The 14834-nt window shown below is 36.5% G+C and overlaps 1 protein-coding gene across 3 annotated transcripts in view; it reads left to right on the top strand.

Moving 5' to 3' along the window:
• The window catches only part of LOC131047936 (trans-Golgi network-localized SYP41-interacting protein 1), a 41021-nt gene extending 26808 nt beyond the window's left edge, over nucleotides 1-14213 (top strand). For all 3 annotated transcript variants that reach the window (XM_057981749.2, XM_057981750.2, XM_057981751.2), the window contains 4 exons: nucleotides 2310-2454; nucleotides 2577-2658; nucleotides 2767-2886; nucleotides 13914-14213. In XM_057981749.2, the coding sequence (XP_057837732.2) occupies nucleotides 2310-2454; nucleotides 2577-2658; nucleotides 2767-2869 (330 nt within the window). In that variant the 3' untranslated portion in view covers nucleotides 2870-2886; nucleotides 13914-14213. The remainder of the gene's footprint in view (nucleotides 1-2309; nucleotides 2455-2576; nucleotides 2659-2766; nucleotides 2887-13913) is intronic.
• The last annotated feature ends 621 nt before the right edge of the window (nucleotides 14214-14834 follow it).

Here is a 14834-nt window from a genome sequence, read left to right as displayed (position 1 = left end):
TATTCATATGATAGAAATGAGAAATCTCCAATTTGACAATTTCATTTGTCAAATTTTATTTACTTTTAGTTTTAGCAATTAGCAATTAGTTACGTATCACTAATCTAAGTAATCTTGGTATTTCCTATAGTTTCATTTGAAATCTAATTCTTATACTGTTATACTGTTATACATCTTTTCAAAACTAGTTTTTCAAGTACTATATGTATATATATGAGCACCACCACCCCGCCACCCCCCCCGCCGCCGTCCCCCCGCCGTCCCCCCCGCCGTCCCCAAATTTAGGCCCTTGGTCCCCCCGTCCCCGAGACGCGTCCCCCTCGTCCCCCCGTCCCCCCGTCCCGAACGCCCGTGGAACACTGTGATTTACTAAAATGTCACAAATCTGATTAACAAACTAGGGCATAATTAAAAGACATAAATCTGATTACTAATCTAGGGCACAAAATTACATGGTATCAGAGCTAAGGTTATACTAACATTCAGATTTCAGTAAAGCTTTTACTTTTGGTTGCTGTTCGTTTTTCAGATTAAGATAATGGCAGGGTTGAAGATAGAGGATAGACTTGATGGGGCACTCAATTTTGCCTCCTGGAAAGTTTGTACCCTTTGAGGGGAATGACTTACTAAATGGTCTCAGCTCTAAAGTTGCATAGCACCAGGTGTGACGTATTAAGATCTTGCTTCTTAAACTTTTTTCTTTCATAGAGTTTTTCAACCCCACCACTTCATAGAAGCAGAGATTTTTGCAGGCTTAATTAGAATGTAAGTACTTGTGACCTTTTCTCTTTTAACTTTATTTCTGTCTCTTAATTGGAAACTACAGATCTTATATGACATAAATCACATTATGACATAAAGCACATTTGAGAGTTATGTAGATGGCACCTTTGGAGTTCCACTTAGTGCAAATGAAGCGAAAGCAAAGCATCTGTGCTTTTGCATCTGTAGAAAGAGAACATTGATGTTTAGCTATAAGCCTAAATCTTTCCTAAAAGCTTCAAGTTCTCGCATCTCTCAAGGAGTGGTTTTCTTGAAGAACTGGTTTACATTGTCTTTCTAAAGAACAGAGTTGCAGTAGTCATCCAGGTGAAAAATCCCTTGATAAAATTTACACCCATATTGATTTCCATCTGCACATTGTGTCACAGCATCAATGATATATATGGGATATTTGGGTATCCCCAAAATTGCTTGTAAACAATTAAATTGAGTGGCTTTTACCAACCTAGCCAACATAGGGATTTCATGCTTGACTTTTTCTGTTTTCAAGGATGACACAGGTCAACATTTCAAGGGACACTAATTCAATTTACACAAACCTTACTGGTTTTCATCAATGTGGCAGATGTGAGAAATATTTAACATTGACATTACCACCCAAAGGATATCACATTAACATGGTCATCTCATTGGGAAACTTTTGATGTTTACTCACACCCGTATCCTTTCATCCTCTGCTAGTTCGTCTATTGGCACCCATTGATCATGATTATCCTATAAATAATCATTTACTTACATGAGATGCTGTTAGGCTAGGTGAAGATGTAGATCTTACCTGGGTATCTATAGAAGCCACTTCTGGAAATGAATATGGCTTTTTTCATGTTTAATATTTATGGACAATATTTTGGTTGCAAATTGTATGTTCCTTTTTATCTTCCATATTAGATACATTCTAGAAAATATTGGCTTGGCAATGTTCTATGCTCTTAGACATGGGGAGGTTAATCTCATTTACTACTTTAATAGATATTTTGTCTGATTGGATTTCGCTCATGAGGAGTATATAATGGTTGTTAGCATTCTAAGAAATGGCTGACCACTTCAGTGCACCTCTTCTGTTTTTCTGTGTCATGTACCTACATATTCAGAGTGACCACGTTCCTAATCTAAGTTTATTTTCAAAATATTTTGTTGAGTCTGGTCTTTTCCAAATCATACTGGTCATAGTTTTGAGATAGTATATACTGTTATTCAATGGCTCATAGGGCATTATAAATGATAAAAGCTGCGATGGACAACAGTATGCTTTTGGAACTCCTTTGTGATTGACTACTACCTGTTGGTGCAATTTTTCTGACTTTCTATAATGGATTGCTGTGGGAAGTGCAAGTTCTTATAGCTCCAGTCCCATTGCACATTGAGTTTCCTTTCTCTTCTAGAATTTTTGTTTTTGAAAATTTAATTGAATATCCTTTCTTTAAATCACCATTTTCTTGACCAGATAAATTTATCTGTATTCGTTTGGGATTACTTATTTCTGTTCTTCCAAAATAATTGTAGAACTGATATCATTGTCATTTCAGGCACAGATAAGCAAGCGCTCTATTCCTTTGGCCACGATTGTGCCTCATGTTCGGAATTTACGGAAGTCTTCTAATGATCAACTTGCACTTAATATAGATGTTGAATCTGGCCAGTCAATTTCAGAATTTGAAGATGATGAAAAGGGTGAGTTGCGGTTGAATTAGTATTTCTTGGTTGGTATGTTTTTATGCAGTTGACAGGTGAAGGATAAGTTCCATAAGGCAGTGACTAACAAGCTGACATATTTGTTTTTGACCATACTGAAGGCCATGTTTTCAAGTCACTTGTATCATCGAGGCTTATTCCAAAGGTTACAAGACCCATAGCAGATCGGATAGATGGGATTTGGTACATATTCTGCAACATGTCTTCCTTGCATCTTTCAGCAATATGATTGCTTTTTGATATTCAAGATGTACATCTAATCTGAAATTATAAAAATTACATTTGGATCAGGGTGTCAGGTGGGCGAGTACTTATGAGGCAGCCTTCAGCAAGATTAGGCCTCATAGTTTACTGGATTGTCTTACATCTTTGGATGATGGCAGCAGTGCTGTAACAACAAACTTTGTTTTGGTGAGCTTTTGCCCTTTCACATTAATGGAATTGTCTATATGCTTTTGAGATGTGTGATATTGACACATATTACTACTAGCCTTCTTGGTTCAGTCCTCTCAATTATTTAATTTTTCATGTATTCTCATGCTTTTCATCTTGGCATATTTTGTGTTAGCCTTCCTATGCAGGAATTCCTGTGTTGGGCACGAAAGATACCTGGTATTATGATATGTCTTAGTTCAATGTATTCTTTTTAGATTTAGGTTGCTGCTTGGTTCCCATTAATGAGGCAAGCTAGAAACAGATTTGTCAACTTGTAATGCTCTGGAAGGAAATAAAAAAGGATACAAAATGTTACAGATAGATGTACTATAAAGTAAAATCCTTACCTATGGAAATCTGGTATAAAGAAGGATGCAACATGGTATATACCTGGGGAATTGTGGCTGTGATTGTTGGAAAATTGTCCGAAAAAATGATGCTATTGGACTTCTCAAATCCATTGCTAAAATGGATATGGTTTCCATCAATGTTCTTGCAGTATCCAGCATAAATCCCATGATGGTTTCTATGGCCCACACAAGATTTTTTAACAAATTTCGAAACTGAAACATAAAAAAAAATACAAATTAGAGGGAAATTGGTAATAGTTCTAGGTTTTTGAAGCCATTTATTTTGTCATGCTTGAATGTTTGAATTTTGAAATATCTTGGCTTCTCCATGCAAAATACTATCATCCTAGTAGGAACTAACATTATTTGCTGACAACCTGTGTTTAAGGATTACGAGATAAGGTTTGTTTTAATTGGTTGTATGCACCAACAATGACACTGGGCGGTAAACTGTAGTAGGGCTTGACGTGTGCCTGCTCCACTAGCCTTTGGTGCTGCCATTCTTCACCTAAAAGAATTATTTAAGTTAGGATTATGAAGAGCACCTAGTTTATTGATTCAATGCTTATGAGGCATCAGGAACACCAACGAATGACTATATCAATGAATAAGACATCTCCCAAACTCAAGCAAATCTGAAAAGAATTATTTAAATGTCATTAACTCTACACTTTCAGAATGCTATCTGCAAGTCATCCTAAATTTACGATGCTAAGGAAGGTCTAATTTCAGTAAATGATAAAAAATTTAACATGAATCAGACCTGCCCAAATTTTTACCAATCAGCACATCAAACATACCTCTGATTTTGTCAATTTTGACCCTATATAGATGCAACTAACAAAGATGATTGACTCAGAAAACTCAGAAAATTTGCTATGTGCTGAAAGTATATGGATGAATTTGCTTTATTTCTGATCCAATTTGCTGCTCTGCTACTTATGATGTAATTCGCTTTGCTTATGATGATCAAGTGACATGACTTGAATGCCTCTTTATAGGTGTCTAGAGGAAAGGGTGCATCTTTTCATGTAGGCTGACTTGATTGCACTCTTGGTAGAATTTGATTGCCTCTCTAAGAAGCCAACATGGTTGTGTAACTGAACATTTCCCTTGCAAATTTAAAAATAGACCCTTAGCGCTAACAATCACCCTTACCTATGATCATCCAAAGGAATTTCGGACTTTTCCAGTTGCAAAGGAAGAAGGTTCGGACTTTTCCATGTGCAATAGAAGTCAATTTGAATCGCTATCTCCAACTTGTTCCCATCAAATTTGATCTTTGGTTTTAATCATCCACGTCAAATGAGCAAAGGAAAAGTTGTATTTGTGGTAAAGCACAAGAAATGCTCAAGGTTCTTACTCCATTTGCTCAAGCTGATCAATTCATCTTCAAAAGAACTTGTATCCAAATCAAACCGTCAAAAGAACTTGTATCCAAATCAAACCTCTTAAGATGTCAGAAAACTGTCTTCTAGGCCAGATCGGTGATTGAAAAAAATATCAAAGTCATTGCTTAGCAAAGGCAGTAAGTCGTGATCCATTAAGAGCAAAGGCGATTTCAGACTTCTTGAATGACAAAGGAAGTAGGTTCGAACTTCTTGAGGGGCAAGGGAAGTCAGTTTGGACTTCTTGGAGGGCAAAGGAAGTCAGTTTGGACTTCTTGAGGGGCAAAGGAAATTTTCTTATTCTTAGTCAAATTTTCACCCATGTGTCTTGCCTCTCAAAGGAAGTGCAATCAGACCTCATGGATGACAAAGAAGTTTTTCTATACTCAGTGAAATTTTAATCCAAGAGACTTACCTCTCAAACCTCCTTACCTATCCTGCTCAAATCAATACCACTTGACACCTTCCATTCAACCTTTCACCACCTTAGGTTTTGATCAATTGGAGCGATAGCCACACATTAACCCTTGTTACTCAAATTGCAAGAGATTAAATGCTATAGGACATTAAAGCTGGAAGCGAAGAGGGGGTCCCCATTTTGATGGGGTGATGTTGTGAAACGGTCACAACAGACAGCAGCACCTAGAGGGTGCTAGTGTTTGGACACAAGTACTTGGGGGCGTTTCTGTGCTCGAGGAATGAGGATTCCAGCTTTTAGGAGTGGGTTTGTGACAAAAGATGATGGCTAGTCACCTATTCATCTTACTAGACATGGTTATTGGGTTGAGGAAACGAGTTAAATGTGATGTAAACAAATCTAAGAAATCAACACCAAAATGAGTGTAGAAATGTAATGTGAAGATCGCAAAGTATATAATATTTGACTTTACACTTTCATCATTCATTATCGGCTTGCTTCCCATGTCTGATTATTATAATGAATTTTAAGTGGTGAAGGTTTGGCTTATGCAACATTTTTTGCATGGTAGTGGATTTGATGAAAGGTGAGTTGCATGGGATTTTCTTTTATAGCCAGCTGTCATCTTCCTACCTTGTGGTTGCATGTCTGAAAGTAATGCTTGATGTTCTGTGCTTTATTGCCCCTTTGAAAACCTTGGGATCCCTTCATCAGTGGGCTGTTTCAGACCAGCATTTGAAGGTGGTCTTTGATTGTTTGGTGCTTGGATCCCTTAATTTATTCAAATGTATCCTAGTACTCGATGTTGTTGGGATTTGGCTAGGGTGTGCAACAAATCTTCTTTTTGGGTGGAATTTGAGCAATAAAGATGTGTTAGGTGTTACTGAGCCTCTCTTTTCTGTTCTAGTGGTAGTGTGCTCTTTTTTGGCCCAGGCTGGGTTGCAAGAGCATGCTACGATGGAGGACATTCATGTGCTGAACAATGTGCTGGACATCTATCTTTATTTGCTAGATCTATAGTCATTTTATATCGATTTGCACTCTGTGCAGAAGCACCTTCTGGTTATCTAATTAGAATATTTAATTATATTATAGTCACCTATATTTAGTTCCTTGTTTAATGGCCATTTAGCTTTTTAGTTAATTAGCTTTTAAAGCTTTATTTAGCTTTTTAGCTAATTAGCTTTTAAGCTTTATTTAGCGTTTAGCTTTTTAGTAGTTCACTTTAAATGACTTGTATATTGTTGTTAAGATTATCTGTTTATTTGAGCAATAAATTTTTCATGGTATCAGGGCGGGTAACGAACCTCAAGAAATTTTGTGTGCCCTTCTACTTGGAATTTATTCCAGAAATTTATTAAATGATTTTTTTTTAACGAAAAAAATCTGAAATCTGATTGGTGAGCAGAGGATTTTTCAATTTTTTGATTTTGGTTGAAATTCTTTTTGGCAGGCCGAGGGTTTCTTGTTGCTGTTTTTCGCAGGTCTGGAACTTTTGGTGCACAAAATATTTTAGGGCACGCGATTTTGCAGGGTCGAGTTTGTTTTTTGGCCCGCCTAGGGTTTTCAAGGGACTACAGATTTTGTGCGATTTTCACGCATGTTTTTTTCCGCCATCTCTACATCCTGCGCGACGATTACCCGTGATTTTCAGTGGTTTTTTCTGACGGCTTGCGAGTTTCGTGGATTGGGCATCGATCGTGGGTTTTTCTACATCAGCGATTATTTTTTTGCGGCCCATTTTTCTGCACGTTGCGATTGTTAGTCGCGCGATTTTTTGGTGCCCTTTTTTTCACGTTTTGGCGCGATTTCTGCCCATGCGTTTTTCGCGCTTTCCTGCATGACGCTATTTTTCCGGCGGCTGATATTTTTGGTCGCGATTTTCACACGTGGTTTTGTCGCGACAGTTGGTTTTTTTGGGGGTTTTTATTTTCGCAGCAGCACGTTTGGAAAGCGTCGCGATTTTTACAGCTGGGGCTTCGGTTTTTTGGCGCGACATGGGTTTTTTTTCGGGTCTGCATGGTAAAAACGCGCGACTTTTATTTTTCTAGGTTTTCATAGCAACAAACTTGCAGCTTCAGATTTGCGCCTAAGTTCTTTTTTTTTTTCTGTAAAAATCGTCTGGTTTTCAGCGTTTATTTTGTGGGTCTTCCAGATGCAGTGCCTTGGGTTCCGTTCTAGGAGTTAACATCTAATTTCCAGATTATTCGGAATGTACCAGCATCTGCTACATTTTTTAACAGAAAAATCTGATTTTTTTAATTTACAGTTTGACCTCGTTTTTTGTGCATAAGAAAATAAGAGGGATGGCCTCATTGACGAATGTCATGTTGGAAAGCAGTCAGAAGTTCCACGGACAAAACTTTAATACTGGAAGCAGAGGATGCTCTCAATTTTTGAACATCGTTGCCTTGATCTGATTGTTCAGCGATGATGATCAAGACAAACATGATGTGAAGAATCGAGAGGTTGTCATGCTTATCAAGTTATCTGTCATAAATGATCAACTCCCTCAGGTGCCTTTAGGTAAAACAGCTAAAGAGATTTGGGATCTATTGAAGGATCTTTATGAAACGTCTGGGAAGAGCCGAGTTTTCTTTCTGAAGAATATGCTGTTTTCTATCATGATGGATGAAAAGACATCTAACCAGGCACATCTTACGAAGATCAAGGAGATCCGTGACCAGTTGGAAGCTATTGGTCGAACCATGGTAGAAGAGGATATGGTAGTGATCACGCTGAAAAGCCTTCCTCACTTCTACAAGCATTTCATTGACACGCTCAATATCTCATCTACTAGTGTTGATCTGAAGTTTCCTAATCTTTGCACCAAGCTTCTACAACAAGACAAATGGAAGCAACAGTTTGGTAGTAACAACGTTAGTGCGCAACAAGCTTTTATTGCCAAGGACAAGGGCAAAGGTGAGTACACACAGCAGAAAGGGCAGCGCAACTCTAAGGAGGGGTTCACGTAGAGATTCACATGTCACTATTGTGGTGGACTTGGGCATATCCAAAAGTTCTGCAGAAAGAGGTTGATTGATCGGAAGTCCAACTTGGGAGGGTCTCAGGAGTAGGTACAGGCTCATGTTGCAGAGCGTTCTGAAGAGAAGGAGTCATCCTTTTATGCTTTTTGATTTTGGGTTTTCTTATTTTTCTCCACAAAAAATCATGGGTGGGTTTTGTTTGATTTTTTCCTCAAAAATCAGGCAGTGTTGTTTTACCACGTGATGTTTGCTATTTTGCCACGTGAGGTTTGCTGTTTTACTACATGATGTTTGCTGTTTTGCCATGTGATGTCTGATGTTATGCCATGTGATGTCTGGTGTCTTGCCGCATGATTAGTGTTTTATTGTGTGATGTTTTGGGGTTTTACCGCGCGACCTTTCAGGGTTTTTTACCATATTTTTTCCCACAAAAATGATGATTTGTATCTTTAGTTTTGGAGGGTTTGCCGATTTTTCCTCAAAATCATGGTTTCAGGTTTCAGTTTGGTTACCCAACATCAGGTTGGATGGTTTCTGGTATTCTTGGTCATTAACACTTGGTCATTAACACTTTTCAGATCCAGGGAGGGTCTCCACCGCAACAGAGTGTTCTTTTCGTTTGTGATCAAAAGACCTGCAATGTCTTCTGTAGGGTAGTTAGTAGATAGAATGACCATTAAGGGAGGGTATTAGAACATTTAATTATATTTTAGTTACCTATATTTAGTTCTTTGTTTAATGGTCATTTAGCTTTTTAGATAATTACATAGTTGCATGGGTACTTGTACCCAGCCCCTGGGTACTTGTACCGGAGACTCGGACACGTATCTTGCACCAGAAACTTGGTTGGAAACGTCTCCATAGAGAGGAGACTTCCCACTAACGTATCCCATCCGTCTCCCACTGTCTCCAAGCCAAACAAAAAAAAGGAAACCCTAAAATTTAAAAAAACAAACAAAACACAGGCAACAAAATAATCAAAATGTAGTACAAATAGAAAAAAAAAACAACGCTCAAAACAAATGCAGGTCACAAGGATTCCTTAAAACGTTGCAACAGCCATTACTAAATTATTATATTATATTTAATGTCATTATTTTGGTGTAACAATAAACGAAAGTAATAGTTCACTCAACTCAGAAGGAAGAACATAGAAGAGACCAAAGGCTGAATGCAGCCATAATGTCCATTAGTTCATCTATTTGCAGTTCAGTCCAGAGGAAGTAATCAGAAGTAAATCAAAACAAGTGAGCATTGATAAAATTGATCTAACAACAACATCATTCTGCAAAATGATATTAATAAAATACTCATTAGTTATACTCTTTGTTAACCATCAAGCACAATTTTATACTTGATCAAAACCAAACAGATCTCTATTAGAAGGATCCCTTACGTCAAAAGGCATATGAAGAAGATCTATATTATAAGAACTACAAGGCTGTGTAATAGACAAGAGACATAAGTTTCTTCGTCTAGCATTAACCCTTGCATACTACGAGCATGATTGCAGATCATCTTTCAACTAAACTTTTCTATCAGGAACACCTATTAGTAAAATTACACAGGCCAAAATATCGAGTCAAAGTGATCTCGATCTGTTCATTAAGAGTTCATCTCCATAAAATTCCTACACCTCAGACGGTATACTTATCAATGATGCCAAGGCAAACAATCATTAGCTCCTCATGATTGTACACATCTCCATAAGTTGTTCATGTCAAGTAGAATTCAAGTCAATAAGAAATGTCATGAATGAAGATCATTTAAAAAATATAACTCAACCAAGCATAGCTACTCACTTAGAATGCATATAAGTATTCATCACAAGGATACTTAGAACTTTTAGATCAAAAGTCAATAATAGAACCAGTCCAACATAATAATAATATGCAAATCATGATGATATCTAAATAATGTTCTATATTAGATAAGTCTACCAACTAAGGCAATCATAAAATCAATACGACCTAGAACTAGGTCAGCCAAATGATAATACTTCAATCCTTTGGGTAAGTTGAATATATCTTGCAATCAAGAATGCAATGACTCAAAAGTACTTAGCTTTGAATGACGCTAAAGAGTCGGATCTTCAAGCATGCTGGACCAAGATGTGACCATGCTAAACCTTTGATCGCAAAACTTTTTCAATCTTCAATCCTGGAACCTGTCATCATTATGTGACAGCAAGAAGGTGCAAGATCTAGGCTACAGGATGCTAGATCTGATTACAACTTGGCTCTGATACCATGTTAAATTTGTGACCTAGTTCAGTAATCAGATTTCTAAAATTTAATTGTTTGCTAACATTAAGTAAACCATAATTAAGTAGATGCAAGAATGAAAACAAGAGAGCAAGAGAACAACACAAATACCCTGGGAAAACCTCCAAGGAGGAAAAACCCAACACTAAAGACCCACAGGTCAGATTATGTATTCAATCTTAATTGCATCAATACAATACTTAGCTTGACTCTTCAGATCTGAACCCTTTTATCATATCAGATTTGCCCTTCTAAATACATCAAGGCTTCACCAAGGAATACCAAATGCCTTCTATCTTCTTGAACAAGTTCGCCCAATCCTCTCCTATATTTCGCACCTTCAATTGCAGAGCTATTTTGCTGATTGCATGAGAGTGAAAGTGAATGAATTGAGTTTGCATTTTAACTTTATTTATATGAGCTTTTAACCCATATACTCCAAGTCGGCCTTAATCATTTTGGCGCCAATTTGATTTGTTGCGTGGTACATATTTTGGTGTGTCGTGGAGATATGGGGCCGGTCTTGTCTTGGGGGGGCACGTTACCTTTTAGGATAGGACCCATTCCTATGTGGGGGGACGCTTTACCTTTTAGGATAGGACCTAGTCCTATGTGGGTTCGGATGTTGCCTTAAGGCAATCCGAACCCTCTTACCTAGTTATAAACAACACTATAAATACTATTGGACTTATTTAAATCTGTTACCACTCATGTATTTGATTTCCGTCAATGTTCTTGCAGGACTAAACATAAACCCATCAATGATTCTGTGACCTATTCATGATTTTGAAATGAACGCACATTGGAAACTGAAACATAAAAGAAGTGGGATTGAGAAATTAGTTTAATTTTAGTTTTTGAAGCCATTAATCTTAATTTATTTCTAAACCTTAAGTGCTTGATTCTTTTGGCTGCTCCACCTGATCTGCACTTTCTTGATTCTTTTGGTCTAGCATTGGTATTGGTGGTTACAAAATACTTAGAACCAAAGATGAAAAACTCTTACCAGACAATAACTCTCTGGACTCTGCAAAATTTATTGAACATTTGAAAATATAGAACTTCTTAAAATATTCTTAAAACACACACATATACACTAAACCTATAGAACATAATAAAATATTGTTGTTTTAGTCATTCAGGTGTTAATCTAGTTACTTAAACTATAAACAGACTGAGAATAAGCAGAAATAGTAATAAAAGCACACAACACAAGACACAAGTACCCTGGGAAAACCTCCCTCTTGGAGGTGAAAAACCCAGCAACAAGATCTCAGTTTATATTAGACAATATCAGTATACAACTTTGCTTCAACACTTGAAGCAACATATAAATAAGAACAACAAAATGAAGATTCCAAACTAGGGCACAAGGAATAGGCTTGATAGACTTATCTGCAATATCAAGATTTGCTATTTGCTGTCATGCAGATCATTGGCAGAGCATAGGAGTGAATTCGCTGATCTTTGAATGTGATTCGCTGCCACTGAGATAGTTCACTGGTTCCTAGGAATGAATCGCTGCCTCAAGAATATAGTTCGCTGGTCTTGGAAGGATGATTCACATAAGGCTAGCAGTGCTTAAAAATGAAGATGATACATTGTGTAGAATGAATCTTGTTTATATACAAGATTCACGTTCAAGTCTTGCAAGTTGGCTTTAACCAATTCCCATTATTTTACATATTTCAATTTGCACTTTTGGCGCCCAAATTGGGGCCTTTATAACTTGCAAGTTGTGACACGTTTCCTTTTGGGCCCAGCCATATTAGACATGAATTGCTTAACCACACGTTACATTTGGGCCCAGCCCTATAGACATAAATCGCTTAACCTTATTACAATAAGATAATATTTTAATTGTTACAAGGCAACATTAAAATATGATCCGAACTAGCTAACCATTTCAACAAATATTACTGGTTTCCATCATATATAAATCATAGTTTGAGTTAAATACATATCATATACCAAAAAACAAGTGGAAAAAGTAAAAAGTAAAAGTAAAAAGTAAATATTAGTGGAAAAGCAGAAGACCCGGAGGTACGCATTGAATAAAGGTACTATAATAACTTCTGAGGGAATGTGTAGTATCGTCCTGTCGAACTTCTTAGCCTATTTGCAAAGTTAATACCGGTGCTTTATTAAACTAGTGGATTCCACAATAAAAGATTGTCTACAGCCGTGCATGGAGGCTTCAATATTTTTTGAACAGAGGTTTGCCAAAACTTTTAACATTATATCTTCACAGGTTTTTATTCATTTATATTTGTTTACTCATTTCTATTTTGTATACTCATCTATATTCACAGATATTTTAGGCATAGCAAAAGTTTTACTTTTCCTTTCTCTAGCGTTCGTGTGCCCTTACTCCCTCTTGTCGATGTTCTCGTTCCTTTTCTCCCATGCGTGTAAAACCACTTTCTTTCGGAGGTCAAAAGAAATTTGTATCGCAATAAATTTTTAGGGTTTCACTTTAAGAATGAAATAGCTTTTTTTAACCATGATTTTCAGCCATTGCCTCGTGATTTTTTCTCAAAAATCAGCGACGAGTTTTTTGGCGATTTAATCATTGCCATTTTTGACACGTGATAAATTGTGAGTCAGACAATTTAATGGCGATTTTTTCATCTTTGTTTAGAACTTCCATGTTATAAAAGGTTGTTAGTGCCTTAATGTGGTGGCAGGTGGAGTAACTGCTACATCCATACTTCGTTTATTTATTTTTGCTAATCAAATTTACACGAGACTATTCAAGTATCTAAATATGGTATATACATGTTGACATTTGATTGCTATGAAGAGGCACAGGGCAAGTCTTTATTTTTGTTTCTTATGCCCACAAATTGGAACTAGCTGGTAGTAGGAAATCAATTAACTTAAGAGAGAATTAGATCATTCATAGAAATAATTCTGCTGTTTACAATCAAAATGAATGTTTCGTTACTAAGTGGAGGATGTAAGGTGTAACCAGGCATTGGATCTGCTGATGGTGAAAATAATATATAGAAGCAATATTTTTAGATCCTTGTGATTATGGTGTGGCAAGGATGTAATAAAAGAATTACTCAAAAATTACAAGAGCTCATTTTCTTAATTCAATTGATCAACAATAATGCGGCACAGAGGGAGATTAAATGTATGTAAGGGATTGCTGAATGATAAGATAACAAATGACTACATCTAAATGGCTTGGAGTTGGTAGACAAGGCTTATTATTTTAAGACAGTAGATACAGGTTATGTTTTTTTAAATGAAAGGCTGATAATGCTGATATCTTGTTTTAAAATTTTTTGTGGAAACATCTGGCAGATAAGTTTTGTATTTTCAGACTTGGTAACTAGGGAAAGCAATTTGAAAGAGACATCATAAATATATAGTGGGATCCTAGCTGTAACTTCACTAACAGCAGTATTTTTTATTTGTAAGATTTAGTAGAGGGATAGTTATGGACTACATAATTTTGTTTATGCATGGTAAGACTGATCATTACGTTTAATGGAAATGCCTTATGGAATTTTTTTCTCATTTGGGTTTTGTGTGACATGAAACCTAATTTTCTCATGCTAAAAATTATAAATGTTCTTAATCTGCAGGATTTTGACAGGTATTTGATTCAATCACTATAAGGCATCACAAATCTCTTTTCATTTTTGGCTTGGCATCTTATTGTCAATTAGGTGTGGGCATTCTTTTGTACACTGGTGATTCTTTAAAGCTCGTATAACAGTAAAGCATGAAATTATTTGGCCTCCAAGGCAGCTATATATGTTATTTTTGGTCCATTAATCCCAGTCGGCCTTGGTTGTATCTAATAAGGAATTATGTTGCAAAGACCATCTGAAATTCTTTGTAATGGCTTGTAAAACTTCAATCAATGATTCCAATTATTCTAACTTCTGTTTTCGCGGCACTTTTAATTTAGCATAGTTTAAAAATGGCTAATCTAATTATAATGCACAACGAATCCCTTCTTTTCAAGTTGCAACTTGAACCTATTTTCTGTTCAAACAGTTAAGTAAATATTAAATATGGCAATGGACACTTGTATAAAGAGGTTTGTACGTAAAGCAAAATACTGGTACGGAGACAACAAAGCAATGTTTATGGATTACTTATAGGCACGCAAAAAATAGGAAGTGAAGGTTTGATCCTAGGGATGGGGGAAGCTAAATGCTATCATATTTTTCTGTTTCCCCTGATTCACATATACGCAAGCATCTGAGTAATAAGCTGCTTTATATGTTGTGGTTGAAGTAATGAAATACATTTTTTGATGTCTCAAAGAGCATGCTAACCAACCAAGACTAAGACCACACCATTAAAGATTACATTCAATATATACCAAAAACATGTTCTTCTAATGACCCTTCATTGCATTTGTAGTTATCACAGTTTTCACTAGGGAGGGTTGTGGTGGATGTAAATAGGAAATTTTAAGGTTAGAATATTAATTTGGCTCATGAGATCTTCCATATGAAATTGCACGAGGATTTCTTTTTCCATTTACTTTATAT

The sequence above is a fragment of the Cryptomeria japonica genome, chromosome 3 (assembly GCF_030272615.1).
Source record: "Cryptomeria japonica chromosome 3, Sugi_1.0, whole genome shotgun sequence".
Lineage (NCBI taxonomy): Eukaryota > Viridiplantae > Streptophyta > Pinopsida > Cupressales > Cupressaceae > Cryptomeria > Cryptomeria japonica.
Note: the sequence above shows the minus strand (reverse complement) of the source record. Positions and strands in the feature narration are given on the sequence as shown.